Source organism: Mobula birostris, chromosome 7, assembly GCF_030028105.1.
Source record: "Mobula birostris isolate sMobBir1 chromosome 7, sMobBir1.hap1, whole genome shotgun sequence".
Taxonomy (NCBI): Eukaryota; Metazoa; Chordata; class Chondrichthyes; order Myliobatiformes; family Myliobatidae; genus Mobula; species Mobula birostris.
In genome coordinates this window covers 179,801,507-179,829,220 of record NC_092376.1, presented here as the reverse complement: position 1 = coordinate 179,829,220, position 27,714 = coordinate 179,801,507, and the positions used below count along the sequence as shown (strand labels likewise).

Below are 27,714 nucleotides of genomic sequence, written 5' to 3'. Positions count from 1 at the left end.
CCAGTCAGAGAGACAGTCCTCTACTATCAGTATTTGGTTTCACCAACAAAACCAGAGTCTAATCCAAGTTACTACCTCATCTTGAATGTCGAACGACTGAACCTTCTTGATCAACGTAATCTAGTGCCCACATAGTGTATTCTCGTGGTCTCCTGCTACTATAGCCCGCCCATTTTAGGTGTCAATGTATTGTGTATTCAGAGATTCTATGCTGCATGCCACCATTCTAATGCGTGATTATTTGAATTTCTGTCGCTTTCCTGTCAGCTTGAACCAGTTTGGTCATTCTCCTCTGGCCTGTCTCATGAACAGGACGCTCTCGCCCATAGAACAGCCGCCCGCTGGATGATTTTCTCGCACCGTTCTCTGTACCCTCGAAAGACTGTTGTGCGTGAAAATACCAGGAAGTCAGCAGTTTCTGAGATACTCAAATCAGCTCTAGCAGCAACAATCATTCCAATGTTAAATTCACCAGGTCATATTTTTCCCCATTCTGATAGTTAGTCTGAAAACAGTTGAACATTTTGACAACGTCTGTATGGCTTTTATGCGGTGAGTTTCTGCCACATGATTGGTTGAGTACATATCTGCATTAATGAGCAGTGTACATATATATCTAAAAAAGTGGCTACTCAGTGTATTTTTATAACTTGAAAATACATCAGCAATGTAGCAATATTATGACTATGGAGGGCTGTTATTGCTGAAAGGGTGGTATTCTTCTCCTCAGTCAACTCAGTCAGAAGGCGTACGGCTACATATTGTTAAGTATCCGGTCAAAGACAAAGTGTAACGATGTCGAGCGTAGCTGGAGATTTTTTTAAAAAAATCATTGTCAGTAATATCAAATTATGCGACATTGGGACTTAAAATGCACATGAACATGCTTGCAGTTCGGCCTTGTATGCAGAAGTGAAAACGAAATCGAACGCTTTCGGCTTGAGTCCATGATTTTTTGTAAATAATGTTTTTACCTCCAGTTAGTAAATAAGTATCTTGATTTATTTGCTCAGAGTGTCATCATTACGTCTTCAGGAAAAAGAAAAACTGACATAAAAACGTGATGAACAAGAACAAAGTAGCAAAATGCCATTCTTAAATTTTGATAAGCGAACGGAAGCAAATCATATTAGATTTAAAATATGACGAATGATATTACTTCCTTCTCTACCGTGCTTTGCAACTGAATAACATCACATGACTGTATGATGAATGATAGTAGATTAAAATATTGCGACTTCATTTATAGTTCTATCGCTTCCTCGGCAGCAGTGTGATTAAAATGCATAAGGTACTAATTCCTTAGCAGTGCCAACTACTTACTGCAACACTAGTGGTTAAGATACTGTGGTGATGGAAAGTAGAACAGAAAAGAAGTGTTTGAGACTGTATTCGTTGATTTGAAAGAAAAAAAAAACACGAAATATTTAAGGTATCTATCTTCCTGCAGGGGTCATTAACAGCGCCCAATGTATCGCCCGGAAAGCGGTAAATGTAACATGTCGACTTCAGTGCAGGAAATTGAATCTGGAGTGTTGATACTGGTATTTCTAGATGGTTAGAAGACCAAACCCATTCGGTTTACCCCTCTTGTTGTTCTTATTTGGGATACTTGCTTAAAGAAAGCATGCCCGAGCTACCATAGTAAAGACACAGATTAAGACGGTTCCCTATCACCATTCCCAAGTAAGGAGGATTTATTTGGCGTAACTTTTTGTCTTTGACCCACTAACGGGCCTCGAAAATTGGGGTAGTGAGGATCAGGCAATATCAGTGCAATACTCCATCTTAAAAGACAGAACTCATTTAATCCGCAGTCCTGTGAGGTACGGGATTGGAGAATACATTAGTATTAAGCAGATTCCTGTACCTCACTGGATTAGGGAAAAAAACTGGGAAGATAAACACTGCTGGCCATGGGCAATGTTAAAATACTTCTTTACACATTCCTTGACAGGCCATTACAATGCACACTGCGTCTACATATCGGTTCCGTTTCAAGGTCCTATTTTGTAATATCATACTGCAGTAATTACATTAACTTTTTGTCATCATTAATTAAAATGCGACGTTTCCTTAAACATTGGGTAAACTTCAGCAAAAATGTTGAAAACTTGCATGTGTTTATCCTCTGCATTATTCTTTCCATTCTTCATGACTAAAATCCCGAAGTAATTTCAGTCTCTTCGAGAGAAGAAATTGTTCTTTATCTTAACCTGAAATTAATTCACGTTGCATGGTTCCATTGGCCCCACAGAGTGCAAAATCATCACTGGATCACTATTCAATCATTCTAAGTCATATTATTTTATTGATGTCATCTGCATATACTTCCAGCCCGGATACTCATATTGGCCTTTTAAGGTACGCTTCATCCAGGAACTGAATTTATTAACATATCCTGCATCAACTTCAAGAAAAATATTTCACATGTATAATCGAATCATATATATGCCATAGAAGGGATGTGCTGCACATTAACCACAGTTCCACTGAATCTTCATAGGGGAGATGGTGAGGCGAGAAGTTAGCCTCCATTCCCCTGTATATGTGGTTTTGGAGGAAGATGTGTAAATTACAATGTTTGTTGAGTTGTGAAAATAAAGTGATAATACGTCACCTACGAGAATTAGAAACAGGCCAATATTTGTTTCTAAAATACTAGATGAAGCTGGTTGAACTGAAAATGCGAATGAATATCCCATTTATATAGATCTACCATACATCCTTCCATAAGATTGTTTATCCATATAATATAAAATATTTCAGTTTTGATATAGCTTTCTATTGGATAAAGGTACCAAAGGGTCAAATGATGGGGAAAGCTAAAGTAAGATATTGAATAGTCTGTTTGAATTTGATGGCAAATTAGGTTTGAGTTTGAGTAGGGAATTTAGCAACATCAATCCTCTAGAATGGCACAGAAGTGAATGAGAGAAAAACTCAAATAAAAGTTGTACTACTTGTTTGCACGACCTATCAATCACTCTCAGTGAATTGTATAAAATAAATTTTATTTGTTTACAGACGAGATCAGATCAGTTATGTCTATGCAGTTCAGCAACGACATTCTTCTTTTTGAACACTAATTTAACCCTAAAACATGCTGGAGCAGATTAAAAGAAGGGACACTATTTTCTCAAAATACTGGTAACAATTCTTAACGCTTTCCATTTTCATAAATAAGGCTTTCCCTTTCCCTGACGGTGAAATTTTGCGCAACGTGTTTTTTTTTAATATGTACGTCCTAATTTAGAAATATAGTTTCTGTCCTTCATAGTGGAACTTTCTATCCTGGGATAATTTTAGAGAACTTTAACCAGTACTACCGGGGAAGTAAAATTAAGAAGCTGTCAGTCAGCTCCTCGTGGTATTATGAAGGGCAGAATATGCAGGTATTAGCAGAAAATGAAAATACATTTAAGGGAATGTATGATTGGGGACGAAAAAGAAAGAATAACACTGGATATCAAACATACATATTTTTTAATTTATAAACTATCATTTCAATTTTGACTGTTTGCTATATTCATGTAGATAGAGAAAGAAGGTAGGTGACCGCTAACGAATCCCAGCGCATATATGTAAACATAGCTTACCTGGTAAGATTTTATGTTCTTCTTATTCACACAGGACAATGCAATGTATTTCCCCTCCACTACATCAAAATCATCGCTAATATCAATCCTGGGTGTGGCAAACTTAGGAACAATAAAATCACTCATGGTTGAATTTGCTTTAGGATATTTGTCATAACAAAAAGACGGAGGAAGAACCCCGGTTTCGTACACTTCTACATAATTGGTGGGGATTTGAATACTCGTAGTGGACTGTTCGGTTTCGAATAGCACCTTCGCACAACAACATCTCCCATTTTCATGTTGACATTTGTGGATCTTAACAGCAAGGAAGATAATAGCTATAAACAGAACCGACGATAATATGCCAAACCCGATGATTAAGTATAGTTTTAAATCGACTGTCGATGACCCAGTGCTCTCTCCTGTGGTAACTGTGTTTGCGGTTTCTTTATCATTCTTTAGTACCGAAACGTGAACAACGACGATGGCTGAAAGCGATGGGTCCCCACCATCCTTTACCAGGATTACGAGTTTCTGTTGGAGTGAATCCTTGCTCCCAAGGGCGCGAACTGTCCAGATTTCTCCCGTGTGGGAGGCTATAGTGAACAAGCTTTCATCGGTCGGCTGAAGAAGCTGATAAGTGAGGAGGGCGTTCTGCCCAGAATCGGCGTCGGTGGCGGTGACCTTAGTAACCAAGTAACCAGGATCGGCAGATCGGGGCACGGTCTCCTTTGATGCTGAGCCTTTAGTTGACATGGGTGCTACGATTACGGGAGCATTATCGTTCCGGTCGATAATTAGCACATTTACAGTTGTGTTGCTCTTCAGCGAGGGTGAACCGCCATCCGCTGCTTGTACAATTACCCGAAAATTATTGAACTGCTCATAATCGAAAGAGTGCTGTGCAAACATAACGCCAGTAATGGGATTAATTGAGACAAAGTTAATAGTCCGGAAGCCAAGAATGAGATCATCTATAATAGAATACGATAGCGAAGCATTTTCACCACAGTCTGCGTCAAAAGCAGATACAGAGCCAATAGAAGTACCTATATCGTTATTTTCTGTAATATGCACGTTGACAGAAGTCTGTAGAAAGAATGGAGCATTGTCATTTACGTCTAACACTTGAACTCGAATGGTTTCGTTCACAGTCTGGGGCGGAATGCCCGCATCTGAACAGGTAATTGTAATGTTGTACTCGGATACGTTTTCTCGATCAACAAGGCGAGCACTGAGAAGGGTGTAATAATGTTTGAAAGAAGAATCAAGTACAAATGGAATATTATCTGTGATGTGGCAGTTAACATCTCCTGCTTCTCCTGAATCAGCATCTGCAACTCTTAAAACGGCAACAAGTGTCCCTGGAGGGGCATCCTCTGGTATTGACCCTGTTGATGAAGTTATCATAATATCAGGAGAGTTATCATTAATATCAGTAACTTGTAAAACGACTTGACAAGTTGCTGGCATTGCATGCAATCCTCGGTCCATAGCTTGCACCATGACCGTGTATTTGTTGGTCTCTTCGAAGTCCACTGTGCCGGTCGCTCGGATTTCTCCGCTTATAGCGTCCAGGCTGAACAACCTGCGGATTCTTTCAGAAGTGCGATCGCTGTAAGAATAGATTACTTCACCATTTAAACCTTCGTCCGCATCTATTGCAGTAACTTTCCCAATCAGAGTATTTTGGGGTATATTTTCGGGGATGGATATACGATAGACATTCTGTTCGCAAGCCGGCGCGTTATCGTTCACATCAATCACGCGAATTATAATTTTAGTGGTACCAAATTTCTGCGGCTCCCCTCCATCAGTTGCGGTCACTGTTAACTCATAGGTCTGTTGTTGTTCTCGGTCTAGGGGTCTTTGGAGTACTAATTCGAGGATGCCACTTTGATTGTTGTCTGTTTGCGATATTAAAGCAAAGTGTTCATTGGGGGTCAGTTGATATGAGCGAATGCAATTTGTACCGATATCCAGGTCTTGTGCGCTTTGGAGTGGGAAGCGCATCCCAGCTGAAGCCTTTTCTGAGATATCTAAGCGGTACTCGTTTTTCTGAAACACGGGGGCGTTGTCGTTTATATCGAGAATTTCAACTTCAACAGCATATATTTGCAGGGGTTCTTGAAGCACAGCTTCCAAGTTCAATGTGCATGCGTGGTTTTGTTCACAAAGCTGTTCCCTGTCTATCTTCACTTTCGTGAACAGAGTTCCTGCGTTTAAATCGACGTCCAGATACTGTTTTTTACGTCTTGATACAACATGCAACTTACGTACCATCAGTTGGCGTATATCTAACCCCAGATCCTTTGAAATATTTCCAACAACAGAACCTGGCTCTAATTCTTCAGGAATATCATAATTAATTACTCCGCAAACAGTATCCAGTGTAACAATGCTGCTTAATAAGACAAAACTCCATTGCATTCTAAGCCACTTTACTAAATCGGCCATTTGGGCGATCGTTCTGCAAATATAGTTGTCCTTTTCTCTGAGAAGCAATGTTTTCTGCCGCTGCATCAAGTACGTAACTGCGCCTTACCTTGAATTTCCAGATTATGTCCGATGGTAAACACGGGATGTAAATTAAATTTTGTTATGGTCATGGTCGTTACGAGATGTAAAGTCTCAGACCTGGGATGTGAACCGAGAACGCCGACTGTCGATTGTGTCGAGTATTTGACGCTGCACTGCTCTTTGTGTTGTGGGGGAGTGGTGGAAGATCACCAGCAACATTCCTTCACCTCATTGGTCGACAGCGACATAGAGATTCGACCAATTATAAGAGCAGGCACACTTAAAGCAGCAATGCTTCTGATGAGCACAGCAAGTACAGTTGCCTGCATTTAAAGTTGTACAACCAAATTTCATTTTGTATTCTTCATTTGCCATGAAAATATTGGCAACGTTTTGCTTCATCATTCTGAATAAAGTATGTGTTTATTTATGGTCACAGAGAAATGGAATTAAACCAAGGGTGGAGAACAAAAGAAAGACGATTATTGTCCAGTGGTTTTGACTGAATGCTTAGATATTAATTCGAACTACTTACGTATCTAATAAAAATGTAAATGTTGTCATAGAATCGAGATAACAAGATTCGGCGGTTTTGGAACACGTCGTGTTTTAGTGTGTGTTGCTTATCGAATTTTCATTTACTGACAATTCCGCAGAATCCATGGGCCAGTGACAGTGAATCCTGTACGTTATGCACTGCAGTGTTCTTGCATTCACGCATTCCATCTGTGTCAAGACTTACGTGTTTTTTTTTTATAAGAAAGAGATGATAGGATTAATAGAAATATGTCTGTCCAGAAAGATTAGCAACGTAAGGGGTTTGGTCCGTAGATTTTGGAGGTGTTATTGAACTTGATAACGCAGATTGTTCAAGGATTGGAACATGCCAGTTTATAATGATAGCAAGTTACGGGTAGATAAGTAAAACTTTTTCCTTCATTGAATTCTAATCTCATACGCCGAAATAATGAAGCTGGTTAAATTTTAGTGAAAGTACAATATTGAGCGGTTGTCTTAAAAAATGCCAGTTTCTGTAATATGATTTATACTCAGTATCAACCAGACGACTCTCCTGCATCATCTGCTGCAATGTACCTGTTCGGTAAAGCAATTGTCCCATCAGAAACACGGATCAATTTTATGTAAAGCACATTACCTGACACAGGCAAATATAACAACTTATTATTACTCATGTTTCAACAGTTGCTGGCTCACCAATGAGCCAAATGTGGATTAGTTTTAGCAGCATACCCTTGATTTAAATTTCTTTATTAAAATTGTAATGAAACTGACCTTTGTGTTTTTATGTAACTATACACTATCCCCAGTAACAACACAAATAACTCAATTAAGCTTTTATTTCACTTTCAATATACTCTTCCTGACAACGTTGTAGAAACTTCTTCTAATGCAAACACATTTTCCTGTAATATGCATTATCTAATTTGTGGTTCAATTTTCTCTGTGTTAAATTTTAGCACAGTTTCCCCTTTCTTGGATTCTATCCTTCAGCTGAGAACGAAAAACGTTCTATCCTCTTTAAACTAATGTATAGCCAGCTTTCTACCTCAGCCGTAAGTAAAACAGAAACACGCTGCCTCTATGTTCCTAAGCCAATAAACATACTCAGAAGAGACTGAAAATAAAGAGCAATTAGGCATAATCTATGGAGACAGAAAATAAGATTATGATTCACCTCAAGGACAGTTTTATCAGATCTGATGAATTACCGTATATTGTTTGTCTCAGTGACAGAATTACATGCTGACCTAAAGTTCCCTCTCATTGGTGAATACCGAAGAGAAGTATCCATTGAGAGACTTTGATCGTGTGGATAGTCAGGGCTGAAATGGCTAACACGAGAGGGCACAATTTTAAGGTACTTGGAAGCAGGTACGGAGGAGATGACAGGGGTAAGTTTTTTACACCGAGAGTAGTGAGTGCGTGGAGTGGGCTGCCGGCAGCCGTGGTGGAGGCAGTGCAATAGGGTATTTCAAGAGACTGCTGATAGATACATGGAGCTTAAAAGAATAGAGGGCTATCGGTAACCCTAGGAAATTTCTATAGTGAGGACATGTTCAGCACAGATTTGTGGCCGAAGGGCCTTTATTGTGCTGTAGGCTTTCTATGTTTCTATATTTCTATGTTCAAATGAAAGACAACACAAGACTAAGAAGAAATTTCATTTTGAATAAATTTACGGCGACATGGAAATGATCCTGAAATTATAAGCACATATTGTCCAGTGCAAGGTGTTAAATCTCCTTCAGAATTTGAAAAGTTATGCTGGAGTATCTTCAGGCAAGTGTTACTTCTACAAGGTGACCATGGGACTATTGCCATAGCAGGGAATGGTAATGATACCAGAAGAAAAAAATAGGGCAGGGGAAGTCCTGTGGATGACCCGTGAATGGATCCAGGACCGGGAGGGGTCGAAGATAGGTGATGGTGGAGCGAGCGGAGGGACAAAAATGGGAGAACTGTATCAAATTTGGAAGGAGAGTGAGTGCGGATAAACGGGGTGGGCGAGTGTAAAAACACCGGAAGGGCGGTTACCTAAAATTGGAAAACTCGGTGTTGATGGAATTGGGTTTAATATCAACCGAACGGAATATAAAGTGTTATTCCTCTGGTTTATATTGGGCTCCGCTATGGTGGTAGAGAAGGCCGAGCAGATTAGTGTGTGAATGGGGAGAGGAATTAACTTGGATTTTAACTGGGAGCTCAAAGTGACAGTGATGAGTAGAGCGCAGATAACTGCCTTAGCGGCTACCAGCTGCTTCCTTGAAAGCCCTCTACTTTTTCCACGTCGTAGCCCATGTTTGTGTCATCAGAAAGGAAGACAGCTCCACGAATTTTGTGCAGGTAAGTATGTTCTAGACTAAATCAAAATCCCCCTCATATTCCTTTCAAACCTTTTAACCCTTACTTAAATCCGGACCTATTTGTTTAGCATGCCTCTGCTGTGGATAACGTTTTCTAACTATCTACCTTGCCCATCTCTATTATCCCTTGTATCCCTTTCTAATGTCCCCATTTAGCATCCTTTGCTTCAAAGCAAATAACCCAGTCTCTTCAAACTCTCCTCAGAAATGAAACACGTCACTTCGGGCAACATCCTGGAATACTATGTCGGCACTAAACCCTGCGTGCTATCCTGTAACTGTGAGTACTCTGCATGGACTCCAGCTGCCGCCTAACCAGTGTGAGCCCTGGGTACTTAAGACACGTATTCTGTATGGATTCTTGACAACTCTTCCGGCTTCTATAATTCACCTTTATTGTTCTCTGGACTTCAACAACTTTCTGTTCCTCAATAGCTAGGGGCCGTGCCTTTGATTTGTTTAAACGGAAGTTTACAGCGTTTATACGGAAATTTAAAACTGCATAAATTTTTCTCCAAAAATGTAATCTAATCATTAGTTCTATACATCAATTTAAATAAATTAATTCGCGAAATGAAAGTTTATTTATACACGTAAGTCAATATTTATCCTCTCAAGCAAAAATCATTTCTAACAGGAAAGTATAACAATGAATGTAACAGCACGACAAGCATTAAAAAAAAGCACCAATGCAGTTTTACAGAATTATCCGCATATCACAGATTTAGATGAGTCACAATCTTATCATCATATCAGCCATATATTTTTGCCTACCCGCAGGGTTTGTTCAATATCTTGCGTTACAAGAAATTATGTACCTCGCCTGAAAATATATAATTTATCATATTGACAGCCTTTGAAAGGATGTAGAAATTCGCTTTCCAGAGAGAGAGAGAGAGAGAGAGAGAGAGAGAGAATAAACAACTTCCTCAATCGTTCTTAAATCGGCCTCCCATTTGTTTTAAGCAGAGCCTCCTTATTCAACATTCTTCAACTTCTGTCAATCTTCTGGAATATATTTTAATATTTGTAATTTCTTTCTTGGAACAATACTTTATGTGTTCCATTTGGGTTACTTGTATTGTGTTATGCACCTTTATGCAGGGAAACGTTATTTCAGTTGGCTCATTCTGTTCAACTACACATATCTAAATCTTCGAAATTATAATAATAACTCCTCGCGGGTGTTTGCATCTTTATGTACAAGTTCAGCATTAGAACATGCGATATTGAGCACACGGTCAAAGTCTAAATTTTAGCAATACTTACCAAGGCTTGCTGTCACATTCTGGGTGAAATTTGGCATACGTCAAAATTCAAAGTTCAGGCGTAATTTTCTACATGTTTTCATCTTATATCTGTATCAATTAGTTCAATGCCCTTGCTCATCCATTTCCTTCGTTCTACAAGCCCACACCCACTCCCCTATTTCCTTTAGGGTTTACCATGATTAGTGTGCATTCATTTATCAGGGGTGATATTATTGGGAAAAAATATAGCACTCCAAGAGTGTTCGACAGCTGACATGCTGAGAGAATACTTGAATGGAAATCTGGAACCAAAGAGCTTGGCTTTACAATGACAGGTAGTAAGAACTCTTGCAGAAGTCATGGATTTCTGGACTTGGGGACAACTGTGAAAAGCTATTCGTTTAGGTTCTTCACAGCTCAGATAAACAATTTTGGACTACAGGTTATGGAAAAAATAATGGAAAGGTGCGGACTGCTCCTTGTTTAGTTTGAAACAAAAGGAGGCTATTCTTCCATTGGGGTCTGCCGGCTTCTAGCAACACATCACTTCCGACGCCGTTTCCATCTCTTATTCAGTCTACACTCCCTTCGCATGTCCATAATCTCGCTTTTGACTGTTCTTCCCCACTTACCTATGCTAAACTATTATTTAAATGAAGCCATGAGAGCCACCTGTACACAGTAGAAATAAAGCAGAGGAACAGGCGGAAATCTACGGGAACACACATTCAACTGGAAGTCAGCACCGAACTCGCATCGCTGAAGAAGCAACAGCAATTACTGCGCCAGGTCACCTTCATTGCTTGAATAAAGGAGACGTCGTGAAGTACTATGCTGCTTGTTTCTGCTGGGAACTCAGTATTTTGAACTCAGTATTCTTTGCCCCATTATTGCTAAAAATTTAACGGGTTTTCAGAAAAAAAACCTTAGTTTCAAACTCAATGTATGTGATTCTTTGGCCCAATATACTGAATATATAATTTCATTTCCTTAGGTATCTTAAATTGACTTGTTTTGTAAAGCTTAAAGTTATGAGCAAATTTTAGCTCAATGAAGTGTTAATTTTATTGAAAGAGGATTATTGTGGAATTTATAAGCAATGTTTTCCCTGCCTTTGCGATTAATCCCTCTGTTGTTCGCTGCTTCAAAAATGATAGTGTCTAATGTATGTTTTGTAAACAGTTCCTTATATTTTGAACAAGACTGTGCAGAGCATCCGCTCGAAACAAGAGGAAGGTTATTCACTAAACCAATAGTGAATCGTTCCGAATTCATTTTACCGCCAAGTCGCACTCATTAGCGATATCCTACGCTCACATTTCCAGGGATTTTAGGAAAATTACTCTCACCTTGTAATATCCTGGTGTATCCCCGCGCGAAGTATATGTGGTGTTTCTGTGATCTACAGGTACACTTGTTCCATTCTTCTTATTAATCGTGGATGCAGCCAAACTCTCATGTATTTTCAGACGCATAAGATCATTGAACGCTTCATCTGGTGTCATCTCATCAATAAATTCCTTTGGGAGACTGTCACCATCACGTGAATCCCTATAATTAGACGGCATTTGAAGAGTCACACTGGCCTTTTGAATTCCATAGGGCGAAATTCTCCGTGGAAGATATGAGGTGGCCTGAAAGCACCTGTTGCCATAATATCTGTTCCTGTATACTTTAATGCTGAGGAATACAATTGCTACAAGTAAAATAAATGACGTCGTGCTGAACAAAATAATCAGATAAAGTTTCAAATCAGATTTCCAAGGTCCAGTTCTCCCAAGCAAACCGGCTTTGGATGAACTTTCTGCTAAATCTCCCTGCACTGATACGTTAATCGTGACTGTACTTGAAAGGGATGGGGTTCCATTGTCCTTCACCAAAATTACAATCTTCTGCCGGAGCGGATCTCTATGGTCAAATCGGCGAATTGTCCAAATTTCGCCCGTTTCTGAAGATACGGTAAACAAACTTTCATCAGTTGGCTGACGAAGTTCATAGGAGAGTTGGGCGCTTTGGCCAGAATCGGCATCTGTGGCCGTAACTTTTGAAACCAAGTAACCAGACTCTGCAGATCGTGGTATCGGTTCATCAATTGCCAATGAAGGCGACAAAATCACAGGAGCATTATCATTCTGATCTATGATGACTACCTTCACGGCGACGTTACTGCTAAGCGGCGGGGCTCCTGCATCTTTTACTTGCACATGGAATGAAAAGGATTTAACTTCTTCATAATCAAACGATTTTCGAGCAAACAGCACTCCACCGGTCGAACTTATTGAGACAAGGGTGTCTGAAGGCCAACTGTTTATCAGGCTATCCAAAATAAAGTAAGACAATTGGGCACTCTGATTAGAATCTGGGTCACTAGCTGACACTGATCCAATTGAAGAACCAATAACATTATTCTCTACTACGTACACCGTGTAAGAAGATTGCGTAAATCGTGGGGCATTGTCATTGATATCTGCGACTTGAACTCGAATAATTTTCCTGGTAGTAAGAGGGGGTGAACCATTGTCTGTGCACGTAATTGTAATATTATACTCCGGCACTTTTTCACGATCTATGTTACCACGAGTAATTAGCGTGTAGTAGTTGTTGAATGAAGAATTAAGATTGAAGGGGATACTTCGAGGGATACTGCAGGAAACGTTCGGCGAATTTTTGTAATCTCGGTCCGTGACTCTTACAACAGACACTGCCGTGCCCGCAGCAACATTTTCTGGTATTGTGTTGAAAGCGGATGTTGCAGTGATTTCAGGCCAGTTATCATTAACATCCGTAATATTTAACAAAACCTTACAGTATACTGAGTTTCGTTGTGTACCTCTGTCTGCAGCTTGCACCAAAATCTGGTAGTTATTTGCTTCTTCGAAGTCCACAACACCATCAACCTTAATTTCGCCACTTGCTGCATCCAATGTAAATAACTCACGTACTTTATCCGAAGTGTGATCGCTGAAAGAGTAAGTTACCTCACCATTTAGTCCTTCATCCAAGTCATTGGCTGTTACCTTCACTATCAAATAATCTTCAGGCACATTTTCCGGGATTGTAATTTGATAGACGCTCTGTCCGCAAATCGGAGGGTTGTCGTTGGCATCGAGTACATTAACGACGACTTGGGCTGTTCCGATTTTTTCTGGGTTCCCCCCATCAAATGCCGTCAGGGTTAGTCGATGTACTGTTTGTTGCTCTCGGTCTAGGGACTGTTGCAAAAGCAATTCTGGCATGCCAACCTGCTCGCTGTCTGACAATAAATTCAACGAAAAATACTCGCTTGGGCTCAGCTGATAGGAATGAATACTGTTGCTTCCAATGTCCCCGTCCTTTGCGCTCGGGAGTGGAAATATTGTTCCGACTGGCGTCATTTCAGATATTTCTTTGCTAATCTCCGTTCTCTTAAATATGGGCGCATTGTCGTTAATATCGAGAATATCAACTTCAATGTGAAATACCTTAAGTGGATTCTCAACTACAGCCTCCAGCATCAGCATGCATCTAAAAATATGACCGCAAAGTTGTTCTCTGTCGATTCTTTCTTTTATAAATATCGTTCCAGTTGTTAGGTTTACAGCGAGATATTCCCTTTGCTTCTCTGATGCAACTCGAAATTTGCGCTCAGAAAGCTGCTTAACCTCCAAGCTGAGATCTCGTGCAACGTTGCCAACGAAAGCTCCCAGTCCCATCTCTTCCGGTATTGAGTAGCGAATATTGCCTTGTACTGAATCAGGAAAGCGAAAGAGTAGCACGTGAAAAATAGCAACATGCAACACTCCTTTTTTCAGTGTTGAAGCCATTTTGAATTACATGAATCCAGGAATAGCCGCCGGATGGAATATATCTGGCAAGACCGCAAGCGATGGAATTGTTGGTTACCTTGGTTGTGACGATTAAAAGCTGTATATCTTCTGAAGATCCGAGAGGATTTCTTTTGTCTCTCCTGTTACAACAAATTTCGCAGAATTCGCATTTCCTACACCGAGACCGGCGCATGGAACAAAGAATCCTCCTCGACACTGCAGAGTGTATGCTGAGAGCGGCGTGATGCAAGATCCTCGGCCACATTTTCTCCCCTCATTGGTAGAGAGCGACACTTAGGGACTTGACCAATAATAACAGCAAATACTCTTAAAGCAAGAGTGCCTCCACTAAGATCGATCACCAGCTTTGTGTATTTAACGGTGTGCAACTTTAATTTTTTGCAGGAAATTATTTATAAAATTATATAAGTTACTTCTTGTATAAACGCAAGAGATTTTGCAAATGATAAAAATCTAGTATTTGGTGGTAGGGGTCCGTTCAAGATGTGGACGATCCAGAGAATGTTATGCCGGATGAGTAGGCTTAAGGGGTAAAAAATGCGGACAACAGCAACTCTATCTCTGTTAAGGCAGCGGGAAGATGGAGAAAGGTCGTGAAACGGAGAAGATGCAGGTGAGGGCAGACCCAATGGTGGAGAAGGAGAGCCCCCGTTCTTTGAAGAAGGAGGACACCTCTGAGTCCAGGAAAGCAAAACCACATCCAGGGAATAGGGAGCACAAGAGATACTACAGCTGTTGGAAATCAGGAGGAACAAATAATGTTCTGGAGGAACTCAGCAGATCAGGCAGCATCTATTGTCGATGTTTTGGGCAGAGAACCTTCACCAGGACTACAAAGGAAGGGGGAAGAAAATCAGAATAGGTTGATGAGGGATGGGGAAGGAGCACATGCTGGAAGCTGATAGTTGAAACTAAGTGAGGGGGAAGGCGGCTATGTGGGGTAGGCAGGATGATATCCGATGCTGGCTGGTGATAGATGGAAAGGTAAAGGTCTGAAGAAGGTGGAGGAGAAGCATTAAATCCAGCGCAGGTACCTACGATCCTCTTGGAGTTCGTTTTGTCAAGCACTTTCGCTCTATCCGCAAAAGGCAAGATTTTCAGGTGACCAACCATTTTAATTACAATGTCCATGATGAGGCCACTCCCATCTGAGTCCCATATTCCACCTGAGTCGCCTTCAACTTCATGACGTGAACATTGGTTTCTCCAATTTGCGGTATTTTGACACCTTCATCCCCCCACCCCCTCTCCCCAGCCCACATCTTCTATTCTCATTCGGCCCCCTTCTCGCTACTGTTTTGCTAATCTGCTTATCATCTCGTCCTGGTGCGCTCCTCCATCCCTTTCTCCCGTGCTCCACTTTCCTCTCCTATCTGATTCATTCTTCTCCAGCCCTTTCGCTATTCCATCTATCACCTCCTAGTTTCTTGCTTCATCCTCCTCCCCCATTCACCTGGCCTCACCTATCACATTCTAGCTTATATACCTCCCACCCCCCCCACCGTCTCATTCTACCTTCTTTCTCCCCGCAACACCTTTCTCTTTCTTTCCACTCCTGATGATGGTCTGTCAGAAATTAGATTGTTTATTAATGTCCATAGACGATGCATGATCTGCCGAGTTCCTACAGCATTTTGTGTGTATTGTCCTGAATTTCCAGCATCTGCAGAATCTCTTCTGTTCATGGTTGAATTTTAGAACGCATGACGAGCCCATAACAATAGTAAAGTGGCGACAATCGTGTTGCGTGTTTTTTTTCTAAAATTCAACTAGTTTTTCAAAATAATTTATTATCTTTGTTACTTTGCTCAGGTTGAATCTTAAGCTCAATGGTAATATATTTTCATTATTATTCAGAATATGCATGTTAAGAATATGTTGTGTTAAGTTAGAGCTCATCTGTAATCGAGACATAAATTGTAATTCAGAAGCAATTAATGCAATTTTCAGCTTTGGCACTTCCTTTCAGGGTAACAGGCAAATCTGAAGAATGTAAACCAGAAAACAATTCATCACTTTCATCTTCAATTGCTGTTTGGACTACGGCTTACTTTTTGTTATCTAGATCCATCTAGAGATATACAAAAAAGGCGGGTAACTGGAGGACGGGAAAAGATGCAATATAATTAAACAACATGTGGCAGGAATCGCACGACTTACTGTGTTCCATACTAACACTGAAGGAAGGGCTTACTGGCTGAAGCAGTGCGCAGGTAATGTTCATGCATGTTACTCTGAGACTGATAATACATCGGCCATAATGGATCAAGAACCTTGTTACTTTGCAGTCAACTAACAACTGTGACCATTGCTTCACAGCGCAATTTAGCCGTTTCTTTAGCATTTGTCTGTTCTTTTTTCGAGGCCGATTTGAGACGCACAACCTAGCACTCATAGAAGCCGGCAAAGAGCCAGTCGGACTCGTACCTGGGACCGCTCGCCTCGAAGCACAGGCCAGCTTTCGTCGCGGAATGCGAGAGCATGTTGCCAAATATACTGACAGCAGTTTTTTTTTAAAATTGTTGAGCCTTTTCCAAATATCGATTGGAATGTCCCTAGAGCGATGGGTTTAGATGGGGTGGATTTATTAAATGCATTCAAGAAGGTTTCTTTACACAATATGTAGATAAGCCTACAAGAGGAGAGGCTGTAGTTGATTTGGTACTGGGAAATGAACCTGGTCGGGTGTCAGATCTCTCAGTGGGAGAGCAGTTTGGAGATAGTGATCACACTTTTATCTCAATTACCATAGCATTGGAGAGGGATAGGAATAGACAGTGAGGAAAGCGTTTAATTGGAATAAGGTGAAATATGGGACTATCAGGCAGGAACTTGGAAACATAAATTGGGAACAGATGTTCTCAGAGAAATGCACGGAAGAAATGTGACAAATGTTCAAGGGATATTTGCGTGGAGTTCTGCATAGGTACGTTCCAATGAGACAGGGAAAGGATGGTAGGGTACAGTAACCTTGGATTACAAAGGCTGTTGCAGATCTAGTAAAGAAGTAAAGAAGAACTTACGAATGGTTCAAAAAACTAGGTGATGAGAGAGATCCAGAACATTATAAGGTTAGTAGGAAGAAGCTCAAGAAAGAAATTAGGAAAGACAGAACGGGCCATGAGAAGGCTTTGGCGGACAGAATTGAGGAAAACCCCAAGGGATTCTGCATGTATGTGAAGACCAAGAGGATAAGACGTGAGAGAATAGGACCAATCTAGTGTGACAGTAGAAAAGTGTGTATGGAACCCAGAGGAGATAGCAAAGGTACTTAATCAGTTGTCTGCTTCAGTATTCACTACGGAAAAGGATCTTGGCGATTATAGGGATGACTTACAGTGGACTGGAAAGCTTGAGCAAGCAGATATTAAGAATAAGGATGTGCTGGAACTTTTGGAAAGCATCAAGTTGGATAAGTCACCGGGATTGGACGAAATGTACCTCAGGCTACTGTGGGAGGTGAGGGAGGAGAATGCTGAGCCTCTGGCGATGGTATTTGCATCATCAGTGGGATCTGGAGAGGTTCCAGAGGATTGGAAGGTTGCGGATGTTGTTCCATTATTCAAGAAAGGGAGTAGAGATAGCCCAGGAAATTATAGACCAGTGATCTTCAGTGGTTGCTTAGTTGATGGCTAATATCCCGAGAGGCAGTATTTATGAACATTTGGAGAGGCATAATATGATTAGGAATAGACAACATGGCTTTGTTGAAGGCAGGCCGTGCCTTATGAGTCTGATTGACTATTTTGAGGATGTGACTAAACACATTGATGAAGGTAGAGCAGCAGATGTAGTTTATATGGATTTCAGCAAGGCATTTGACAAGGTACCCCATGCAAGGCTTATTGAGAAAGTAAGGAGCATGTGATGCATGGGGACATTGTTTTGTGTATCCAGAACTGGCTTGCCCACAGAAGGCAAAATGTGGTTGTAGACGGGTCATATTCTGCATGGAAGTCGGTGATCAGTGGTGCGACTCAGGGATCTGCTCTGGGACCCCCTACTCTTCGTGAGTTTTATTAATGACATGGATGAAGAAGTTGAAGGATAGGTTAGCAAATTTGCTGAAGACATAAAGGATGGGAGTGTTGTGGATGGTGGAGAGGGCTGTCAGAGGTCATTGCGGAACATTGATAGGATGCAAAACTGGGCTGAGAAGTAGCAGATGGAGTTAAACCCAGATAAGTGTGAGGTTGTTCATTTTGGTAGGTCGAATATGATGACAGGATATAGTATTAATGGTAAGAATATTGACAGTGTGGAGGATCAGAGGGATCTTGGGTCCGAGTCCATAGGACACTCAAAGCCGTTGCGCAGGTTGACTCTGTGCTTAGGAACGAGTACCATGCATTGTGTTTAATCAATTGTGGGATTGAGTTTAGGAGCCTAGAGGTAATGTTACAGCTATATAGGACTCTGGTCAGACCTCACTTTGAGTACTGTGCTCCGTTCTGTTCGCCTCATTATAGGAAGGATGTGGAAACCATAGGAAGTGTGAAGAGAAGATTTACAAAGATGTTTCCTGCATTGGGGAGCGTGCTTTATGAGAATAGGTTGAGTGAACTCCGCCATTTTCCCTTGGAGCGACGGAGGATGAGAGATGACCTGGTAGAGGTATATAAGATGATGAGAGGCATAGATCATTTGGATACTCAGTGCTTTTTTCCCAGGGCTGAATCGAGGGCACAGTTTTAAGGTGCTTGGACGTAGGTACAGAGGAGATGTCAGGGGTGAGTTGTTTTTACGTAGAGAGTGATGAATGCGTGGAATGGGCTGCCGGTGACGGTGATGGAGGCGGATACGACTTCGACTTTTAAGAGGCTCCTGGACAGGTAGATAGAGCTCAGAAAAATATAGGGATATGGGTAGCTCTGGGTAATTTATAAGGTAAGGACATGTTCGGCACAGCTCTGTGGGCCGAAGGGCCTGTATTGTGCTGTCGGTTTTCTGTATTTTCTATGTTAATTGGGAACAGTTGTTCAGATTTTTATTTTGGCACTTGCTCTTAAGTCTAGTTACGTTCGTGTCCGAATGCGCGGTATCTTGCACTATTCCGTTCTAATATTTGGGCACTGAAACACTCACTTCGTGAAATTCTGTGACATTCCTGCCCGTGGAGTTCGATATAGTCCGATGTTCTGCTGTGCCACATGGGCCAGCCTTGATATTAATCACGGGCACAGACAGACCACATGAATTCAGCAACATGATATTGGTCGTGCTGGATTTTCGTCAATATCACGTCAAAATGCTTGTGGAACACTCTCATCAAAATGCCCCTCCGTAGATTTGGGCAGTATTTCACTTGTTTCGCTCGACCTTTCAATTCAATTTACTGAATCCCTCGACCGAAAATGAATGCTGTTTTCCAGCAAGAGCAGTAAGCGTTAGTATCCATTCCTACTTTGTGCATCTTAATACCAATAAACACAACAGTCAAAAGTAGTAGCAAGGAGGTTGAGCTAGATGCCATCATTAAGTATTGCCAAAATCGTACTTCTATTGGCCAGAACTATCTAACATGCAAATATTAGATGCATGTTCTGTCCAGTCATCCTGCACCGAAACATTGATGGTCACTGTGAATGAAAGTGACATCGTGCCATTGTCCCTTACAATGACGACCTTTTTGACTTAATTGGGTTTTCTGCAGAAAGCAGCGAATTGTCCAAAATTACCCTCTTTCAGTAGCAACGTAAATAACGTCCAGCAGAGGGCTGCCTTATGCGATAGGAAAGTCGTGCATTTAAACCAGAATCAGCTTCTGTGGATGTCACTTTTGCTACCAAGTCGCTTGCTTCTCCAGAATTTGGAATTATTTCTTGTACTTTGTTAGTTATTTGACAGAGGTGGTACTACTTTTGGGCATTATCGTTCTGGTCTGCCATTATTACACTCACTATTACATTACTAATAGGCGATGGTGATCCAACATCCCTTATTTGCGCGAAGAATTGAAATGATCTAATTTCTACAAAATTAAACTTTCTGCGTGCAAACTCCATTCAATTTATTGAGTTTATTGAGACGAGTGATGATACAGGTAAAACATGAGATCGAAATAGAGTAAGATAATTGGCTGTTTTCATCACAATCGATATCAGAGGCTTGAACAGAACAGACCACCAACCGCGTTATTTTCATTCAAATATAGGGAGAACTAAGCTTGCGTAAAATGTGGCGTATTATCGTTTATATCCGAGCGTGAACTCCAATGGGTTTCTTCCCTAAAGCACTGGAAATCCGGGATCAATACCGACGATGGTAATGCTGTAGTCTGCTGTCTTTTCCCAATCTGTATCGCCGACAATGAATACGTACCGTAATCATGAGTTCACCAGTTTGAAGAAGCAATCAGTTGTAATATGACAATAATCCACTGCGGAATACTAGTTGGTAACTTTGAAAAACGAAATGCTGTGATATCTGCTAAAGCATGTCCTGTGATAACAAACGACACAGAAGTTGTTGCGACTTGCGGACTATCACTTCATAAGTCCACACACCAATTATCCTGATTTCGCCCTCTGCTACATCCAAGCGAAATAATTTGCGCACTTTATCAGGATTGTGGTCCCCGAAAGGAAAAAAAAGCTACTTCTCTATTTAGGACTTCATTGGCTTTAACTTGCAGTATCAAGGAACCTTTAGGCATATTTTACGGATTGTAATTTGATAGATGCTCTTTTTGGCATCAGGTTCGCATATGGCCCAAGTGCGGAGTTGAGAAACACTGAATAGGGTCGACATTTCACAGTCTTTAATGCGAACATTGTAAAAGGGAAAAGGATACAGTAAATGCTAGACCAAACAGGGCCGTTAACTAACACTCTCAAATGGAAAACGTAGCCTACACAACGACTGAAGAGAACCACTAAGAATAAAACAATTATCCCTAGCATCCAGAGTCATTTGACTCTATTGTCCAATTTCCCGGGCAAGGCGGAATGCCGACAGCGAAGCGTAGCTATGTCGAAGTCTCGACAAATACTGCGACGGAATGAATGGAGTTAAATACTATCACAATGAAATAATTATTAGCTGACACTTGTATATTCACGAGGGGAATTGCCGAATCCGTGGTTGTGACAGGCGCAGCCACCTAGGCGCCACAGACTTGTGTCCGCTGAAAGTCTCGAATGAGGGACTTAGAAACATAGAAAACCTACAGCACAATACAGGCCATTCGGCCCACAAAGCTGTGCCGAACATGTCCTTACTTTAGAAATTACCGAGGGTTACCCATAGCTCTCTATTTTTCTAAGCTCCGTGTACCTGCCTAAGAGTCCAAGGTGTCCTTCAGTGATGCTGATAGTTAGTGGCATGCTGTGCACTGCCAATATCGGAGCCACAGGCTTCCATGTAGAGACAGAAGCAGGAGCTTACACAGAGGTAGCTTTACCAAGTGACACCATGAGTCAAATCATTCTCAAAATGAGGACCCTTCGATTGGAGATAATTCGGCAGCTGCTTCAAGAATAAAACTGACACATAATCTGAATTTATCAAAACAAACTTAAACTTAAACAGAAAGCGCCAGGAAACCGCATTACAAAGAGCGAGTCACTCGAGAAAAACACAAGAAACTCCAAAACCATTAATAACTATTAAGCAACAATTAACCAAATCAGGTGATCTAAAAACCAGAGCCCAAAAGCTCTCTGATGCCCTGAACGGGCCTGAGGAAGTCTTTACAGAGCCCCCTCACTATAGCTAACACTTGATGGCCTTGGAAGACCTGAAAACTCGAGATCTAGGGAACACCTGGGGAACTTGAGAGAGAGGCATGGGGAGCTCGAGAGGCAGGGAGATTTTGGGATCCAGGGAGACTGATACCTGGGAACCCCAACAGACTGATATCAAAAAGCCCCGGGCGGGGTCGAGAGGGAGGCTTGGGAGTTCTCGAGATGGGGAGATCATTTAAAAATCCTAAACGCATTGAATAAGCCTTGGAAACGATCGGAAAAGGAAAACCCTGGGGACACTGAGAAAAGTCCCGACTAGGAGTTGAGGATGCCATCGTCTACTTGCTGAACCGTGTCTACGCCCACCTGGACAAGCCAGCGAGCACTGTGAGGGTCATGTTTTTTGACTTCTCCAGTGCGTTCAACACCATCCGCCCTGCTCTGCTGGGGAAGAAGCTGACAGCGATGCAGGTGGATGCTTTCCTGGTGTCACGGATTATTGATTACCTGACTGGCAGACCACAGTACGTGTGCTTGCAACACTATGTGTCAGAGTGATCAGCCGCACTGGGGCTCCACAGGGGATTGTCTTGTTTCCCTTTCTCTTCACAATTTACACCTCGGACTTCAACTACTGCACACAGTCTTGCCATCTTCAGAATTTTTTGATGACTCTGCCATAGTTGGATGCATCAGCAACGGAGATGAGGCTGAGTACAGGGCTATGGTAGGAAATTTGTCACATGGTGTGAGCAGAATTATCTGCAGCTTAATGTGAAAATATACTAAGAAGCTGGTGGTAGACCTGAGGAGAACTAAGGTACCGGTGACCCCTGTTTCCATCCAGGGGGTCAGGGTGGACATGGTGGAGGATTACAAATACCCGAGGATACCAATTGACAATAAACTAGACTGGTCAAAGAACGCTGAGGCTGTCTACAAGAAGGCTCAGAGCCGTCTCTATTTCCTGAGGAGACTGAGGTCCTTTAACATCTGCCGATGCTGAGGATGTTCTACGAGTTTGTGGTGGCCAGTGCTTTCATGTTTGCTGTTGTGTGCTGGGGTAGCAGACTGATGGTAGCTGACACCAACAAAATCAACAAACTCATTCGTAAGGCCAGTGATGTTGTGGGGATGGAACTGTACTCTCTGACGGTGGTGTCTGAAAAAAGGATACTGTCCAAGTTGCATGCCATCTTGGACAATGTCTCCCATCCACTACATAATGTACTGGTTGGGCACAGGAGTACGTTCAGCCAGAGACTCATTCCACCGAGATGCAGCACAGAACGTCATAGGAAGTCATTCCTGCCTGTGGCGATCAAACTTTACAACTCTTCCCTTGGAAGTCAGACACCTTAAGCCGATAGGCTGGTCCTGGACTTACTTCCTGGCATAAATTACACATTACTATTTAACTATTTATGGTTATAATACTATTTATTATTTATGGTGCAACTGTAAGGAAAGCCAATTTCCCCCGGGATCGATAAAGTATGACTATGATTATGAATATGACTATGAAAAGTTTAAACCATGAAACTTGAAACCTAGAGAAGAAACCTTTTCAAATTCTGTTCACAGTGTCTCCTCTTTCACAATTTTTCCAATCTGTACCATGACTTTTAACAAGGGGTTAAAAATACTGTTGACAGGGTTACTTTACTTGTATATTTGCACACTCCAGCCAGGAATTAACGTTTGGAGTAGGGCTCTTCCAGAATTTACACCTGACTTGAATATTGAATCAATTGAAAAGCTTTCTTGAAGCGCTTATTTGTTATGCAGATCTGAGTCACGGGACCACAATGCTGAGAACCTGGGTACTTTTGACTTGAAGAGCTTGGAATGGATAAGAGAGAAACTCAATGTAGACTGGAGAAGTTCGGTATGTAGACTCGGGACACCCCGGAATATAGAGTCAGGACATGCACTGAGAGTAGAAGGCACCCTCATCTCAAGCCACCAATGTCAAAACGGCACTGTTCAAACTTTGCTGGGTCTATTATTGGCAAGATCCTTCTGTCACGCTGGAGACAGAAACAGGAGTTCATACAGAGGAATTCGAACGGAACATTGTTGCCTCGACGATTCACTCTGACCAATGAATCTGATGGCCAAGGTCAGCTGCTCTCTCTCCGCTGGGTTCACCTTTGCGTGGTCGAGACTTGCTGTCACCAGGTTCGTATATGGCCCAAGTGAGGAGTGTGAGACACTGAAGCGGGTCGACATTTCACAGATTTTAATGCGAACAGTATTAAAGGGAAAAGAAGACAGAAAATGCTCGGCCAAACAGGGCCGTTAACTGTAACTCTCAAATGGAAAATGTAGCCTGCACAGCAAATGAAAAGAAAACTAAGAATAAAACGAATATCGCTAGATTCCAGAGTCGTTTGACTCCATAGTCCAATTTCTCGGGCAAGGTGGAATGCAGGCAGCGAAGCGTAGGTGTGTCGCAGTCTCGATAAATACTACGACGGAATGAATGAAGTTAAATTCCATCACAATGAAATAGTAATTAGCTGAAACGTGCATATTAAAGAGCGCAATTGCCGAATCTGCTGCGCTGCCGAATCCGTGGTTGTGACAGTTTTTGCAGACCGGAGCACTGTCTTTCGCATCAAGTACCGTTACGAAAATTTGGGTTGATCCGAATATTTTGGATTCTCTCCGTCAAACGCTGTCAGCGTTAGACAGCGAATAGTTTGTTGTTCTCGGTCTGAATCTGGCGCCAATATCAATTCTGGATACAAGTTTATTCGCCATCTGATTGTAATTTCACAGTGAAGTGCTCGCTGTGGCTCAGTTTACAGGATTGAACATTTTTATTTCCAGCGTCTGCGTCGTGCGCGAACGGGAGCGGGAAAGTTGCTCCAATCTGCGTTAGTCCTGATATTTCTATGCCAGCTTCTCTTTTCCAGAAGGGAAGTTGATATAATTGACATCCAGAATTGTAAGTTCTAAATGATACAGTTTCAGCGGATTATGGAGTTTAGGCAGGCAGAAATGGTTTTGATGGCACATTCCTCTCTGTTTGTATTTACGGTTCTATAAAATATTGCCTTATTTAAATCCACAGCTACTATAGATACTTTTTAGACGCAGATAAAATCTAAATGTTACGAAATAACTGTGATATTTATAAAAACCATAGAAACCATAGAAAAACTACAGCACAAAAACAGGCCTTTTGGCCCTCCTTGGCTGTGCCGAGCCATATTCTGCCTAATCCCACTGACCTGCACACGGACCATATCCCTCCATACACCTCCCATCCATGTATCTGTCCAATTTATTCTTAAGTGTTAATAAAGAACCCGCACTTACCACCTCATCTGGCAGCTCATTCCACACTCCCACCACTCTCTGTCTGAAGAAGCCCCCCCCCCATATTCCCTTTGAACTTTTCTCCCCTCACCCTTAACACATGTCCTCTGGTTTTTTTCTCCCCTTGCCTCAGTGGAAAAAGCCTGCTTGCATTCACTCTATCTATACTCATCATAATTTTATATACCTCTATCAAATCTCCCCTCATTCTTCTACGCTCCAGGGAATAAAGTCCTAACCTATTCAACCGTTCTCCGTAACTTATTTTCTCAAGTTCCGGCAACATCCTTGTAAACCTTCTCTGCACTCTTTCAACCTTAACAACAAATGTAGGTCCCCTACGGACAGAAGCAGGTGAATTGATTATGGTGAGCAAGGACATGGCAGACCAATTGAATAATTACTTTGGTTCTGTCTTCACTAAGGAGGACATAAATAATCTTCCAGAAATAGTAGGGGACAGAGGGTCCAGTGAGATGGAGGAACTGAGGGAAATACATGTTAGTAGGGAAGTGGTGTTAGGTAAATTGAAGGGATTAAAGGCGAAAAATCCCTAGGGCCAGATGGTCTGCATCCCAGAGTGCTTAAGGAAGTAACCCAAGAAATAATGGATGCATTAGTGATAATTTTTCAAAACTTTATACTCTGGACTAGTTCCTGAGAATTGGAGGGTGGCTAATGTAACCCCACTTTTTAAAAAAGGAGGGAGAGAGCAACCAGGGAATTATAGACCGGTTAGCCTAACATCGGTGGTGGGGAAACTGCTAGAGTCAGTTATCAAAGATTTGATAACAGCACATTTGGAAAGCGGTGAAATCATCGAACAAAGTCAGCATGGATTTGTGAAAGGAAAATCATGTCTGACGAATCTCATAGAATTTTTTGAGGATGTAACTAGTAGAGTGGATAGGGGAGAACCAGTGGATGTGGTATATTCGGATTTTCAAAAGGCTTTTGACAAGGTCCCACACAGGAGATTAGTGTGCAAACTTAAAGCACACGGTATTGGGTAAGGTATTGATGTGGATAGATAATTGGTTGGCAGACAGGAAGCAAAGAGTGGGAATAAACGGGACCTTTTCAGAATGGCAGGCAGTGACTAGTGGGGTACCGCAAGGCTCACTGCTGGGACCCTAGTTGTTTACAATATATGTTAATGACTTGGATGAGGGAAATAAATGCAGCATCTCCAAGTTTGCAGATGACACGAAGCTGGGCGGCAGTGTTAGCTGTGAGGAGGATGCTAAGAGGGTGCAGGGTGACTTGGATAGGTTAGGTGAGTGGGCAAATTCATGGCAGATGTAATTTTATGTGGATAAATGTGAAGTTATCCACTTTGGTGGCAAAAACAGGAAAACAGATTATTATCTGAATGGTGGCCGATTAGCAAAAGGGGAGGTGCAACGAAACCTGGGTGTCATTATACACCAGTCATTGAAAGTGGGCATGCAGGTACAGCAGGCGGTGAAAAAGGTGAATGGTATGCTGGCATTTATAGCAAGAGGATTCGAGTACAGGAGCAGGGAGGTACTACTGCAGTTGTACAAGGCCTTGGTGAGACCACACCTGGAGTATTGTGTGTAGTTTTGGTCCTCTAATCTGAGGAAAGACATCCTTGCCATAGAGGGAGTACAAAGAAGGTTCACCAGATTGATTCCTGGGATGGCAGGACTTTCATATGATGAAAGACTGGATGAACTAGGCTTATACTCGTTGGAATTTAGAAGATTGAGGGCGGATCTGATTGATCTGGATGATCAGCCATGATCATAATAAATGGCGATGCAGGCTCGAAGGGCCGAATGGCCTACTCCTGCACCTATTTTCTATGTTTCTATGTTTCTATGAAACGTATAAAATCCTAAAGGGATTGGATAAGCTAGATGCAGGAAGATTGCTCCCGATGTTGGCGAAGTTCAGAACGAGGGGTCACAGTTTGAGGATAAAGGGGAAACCTTTTAGGACCGAGATTAGGAAAAACTTCTTCACACAGAGAGTGGTGAACCTGTGGAATTCTCTGCCACAGGAAACAGTTGAGGCCAGTTCATTGGCTATATTTAAGAGGGAGTTAGATATGGCCCTTGTGGCTAAAGGGATCAGGGGGTATGGAAGGAAGGCTGGTGCAGGATTGTGAGTTGGATGATCAGCCATGATCATACTGAATGGCGGTGCAGGGTCGAAGGGCCGAATGGCCTACTCCTGCACCTATTTTCTACGTGTCTATGTTTCTTAATAATATCCTTCCTGTAATTCGGTGACCAAAACTGAACACAATACTTCAGATTCGGCATCACCAATGCCTTATACGACCTCATCATAACATTTCAACTCTCAAAGTACTCAGTACTTTGATTAATAATGGCTAATGTACCAAAAGCTCTCTGTACGACCCTATTTACCTGTGACGCCACTTTTAGGGAATTTTGTATCTGCATCGGCAGAAATATTGCAATTATACATGCTAATCTTAATTTTTTCGGAAATTGTATAGCTAATGTTCTCAAAACTCGAAATTGTAAAATACATGAATACAGCGAAAAGAAAACATGATATCGTCACAATTGAGTTTTCAGTATTGAGGCCATTCGGGATAAAAATGCAAATACTGCTGCCACGCTAGATACCAAGCGTCTGCGTAT

The 27,714-nt window shown here is 41.7% G+C and overlaps 3 protein-coding genes across 4 annotated transcripts in view; all 3 read right to left on the bottom strand.

Annotated features, from left to right (window-relative positions):
* Window positions 1-27,714, bottom strand: part of LOC140200916 (protocadherin alpha-C2-like) — a 53,564-nt gene that overhangs the window by 5,823 nt on the left and 20,027 nt on the right. The window contains exon 1 of one of the 2 annotated variants that reach the window (XR_011886758.1): window positions 11,586-11,670. The exons of the other annotated variant lie outside the window; for it this stretch is intronic. The gene's annotated coding sequence lies outside the window, so the exon portion shown is untranslated. Of the gene's footprint in view, window positions 1-11,585; window positions 11,671-27,714 lie in introns of those variants that run through there. 2 annotated transcript variants of the gene reach the window in all.
* Window positions 1,024-6,038, bottom strand: LOC140200630 (protocadherin gamma-A12-like). The gene is made up of 2 exons (XM_072264201.1): window positions 3,600-6,038; window positions 1,024-1,029 (listed from the first exon to the last, which is right to left on the bottom strand). The coding sequence occupies exons 1-2, from the start codon at window positions 6,036-6,038 to the stop codon at window positions 1,024-1,026; spliced, it is 2,445 nt and encodes an 814-aa protein (XP_072120302.1).
* On the bottom strand, window positions 11,550-14,039 carry LOC140200629 (protocadherin alpha-C2-like). The gene has a single exon (XM_072264200.1). The coding sequence runs from the start codon at window positions 14,037-14,039 to the stop codon at window positions 11,550-11,552; it is 2,490 nt and encodes an 829-aa protein (XP_072120301.1).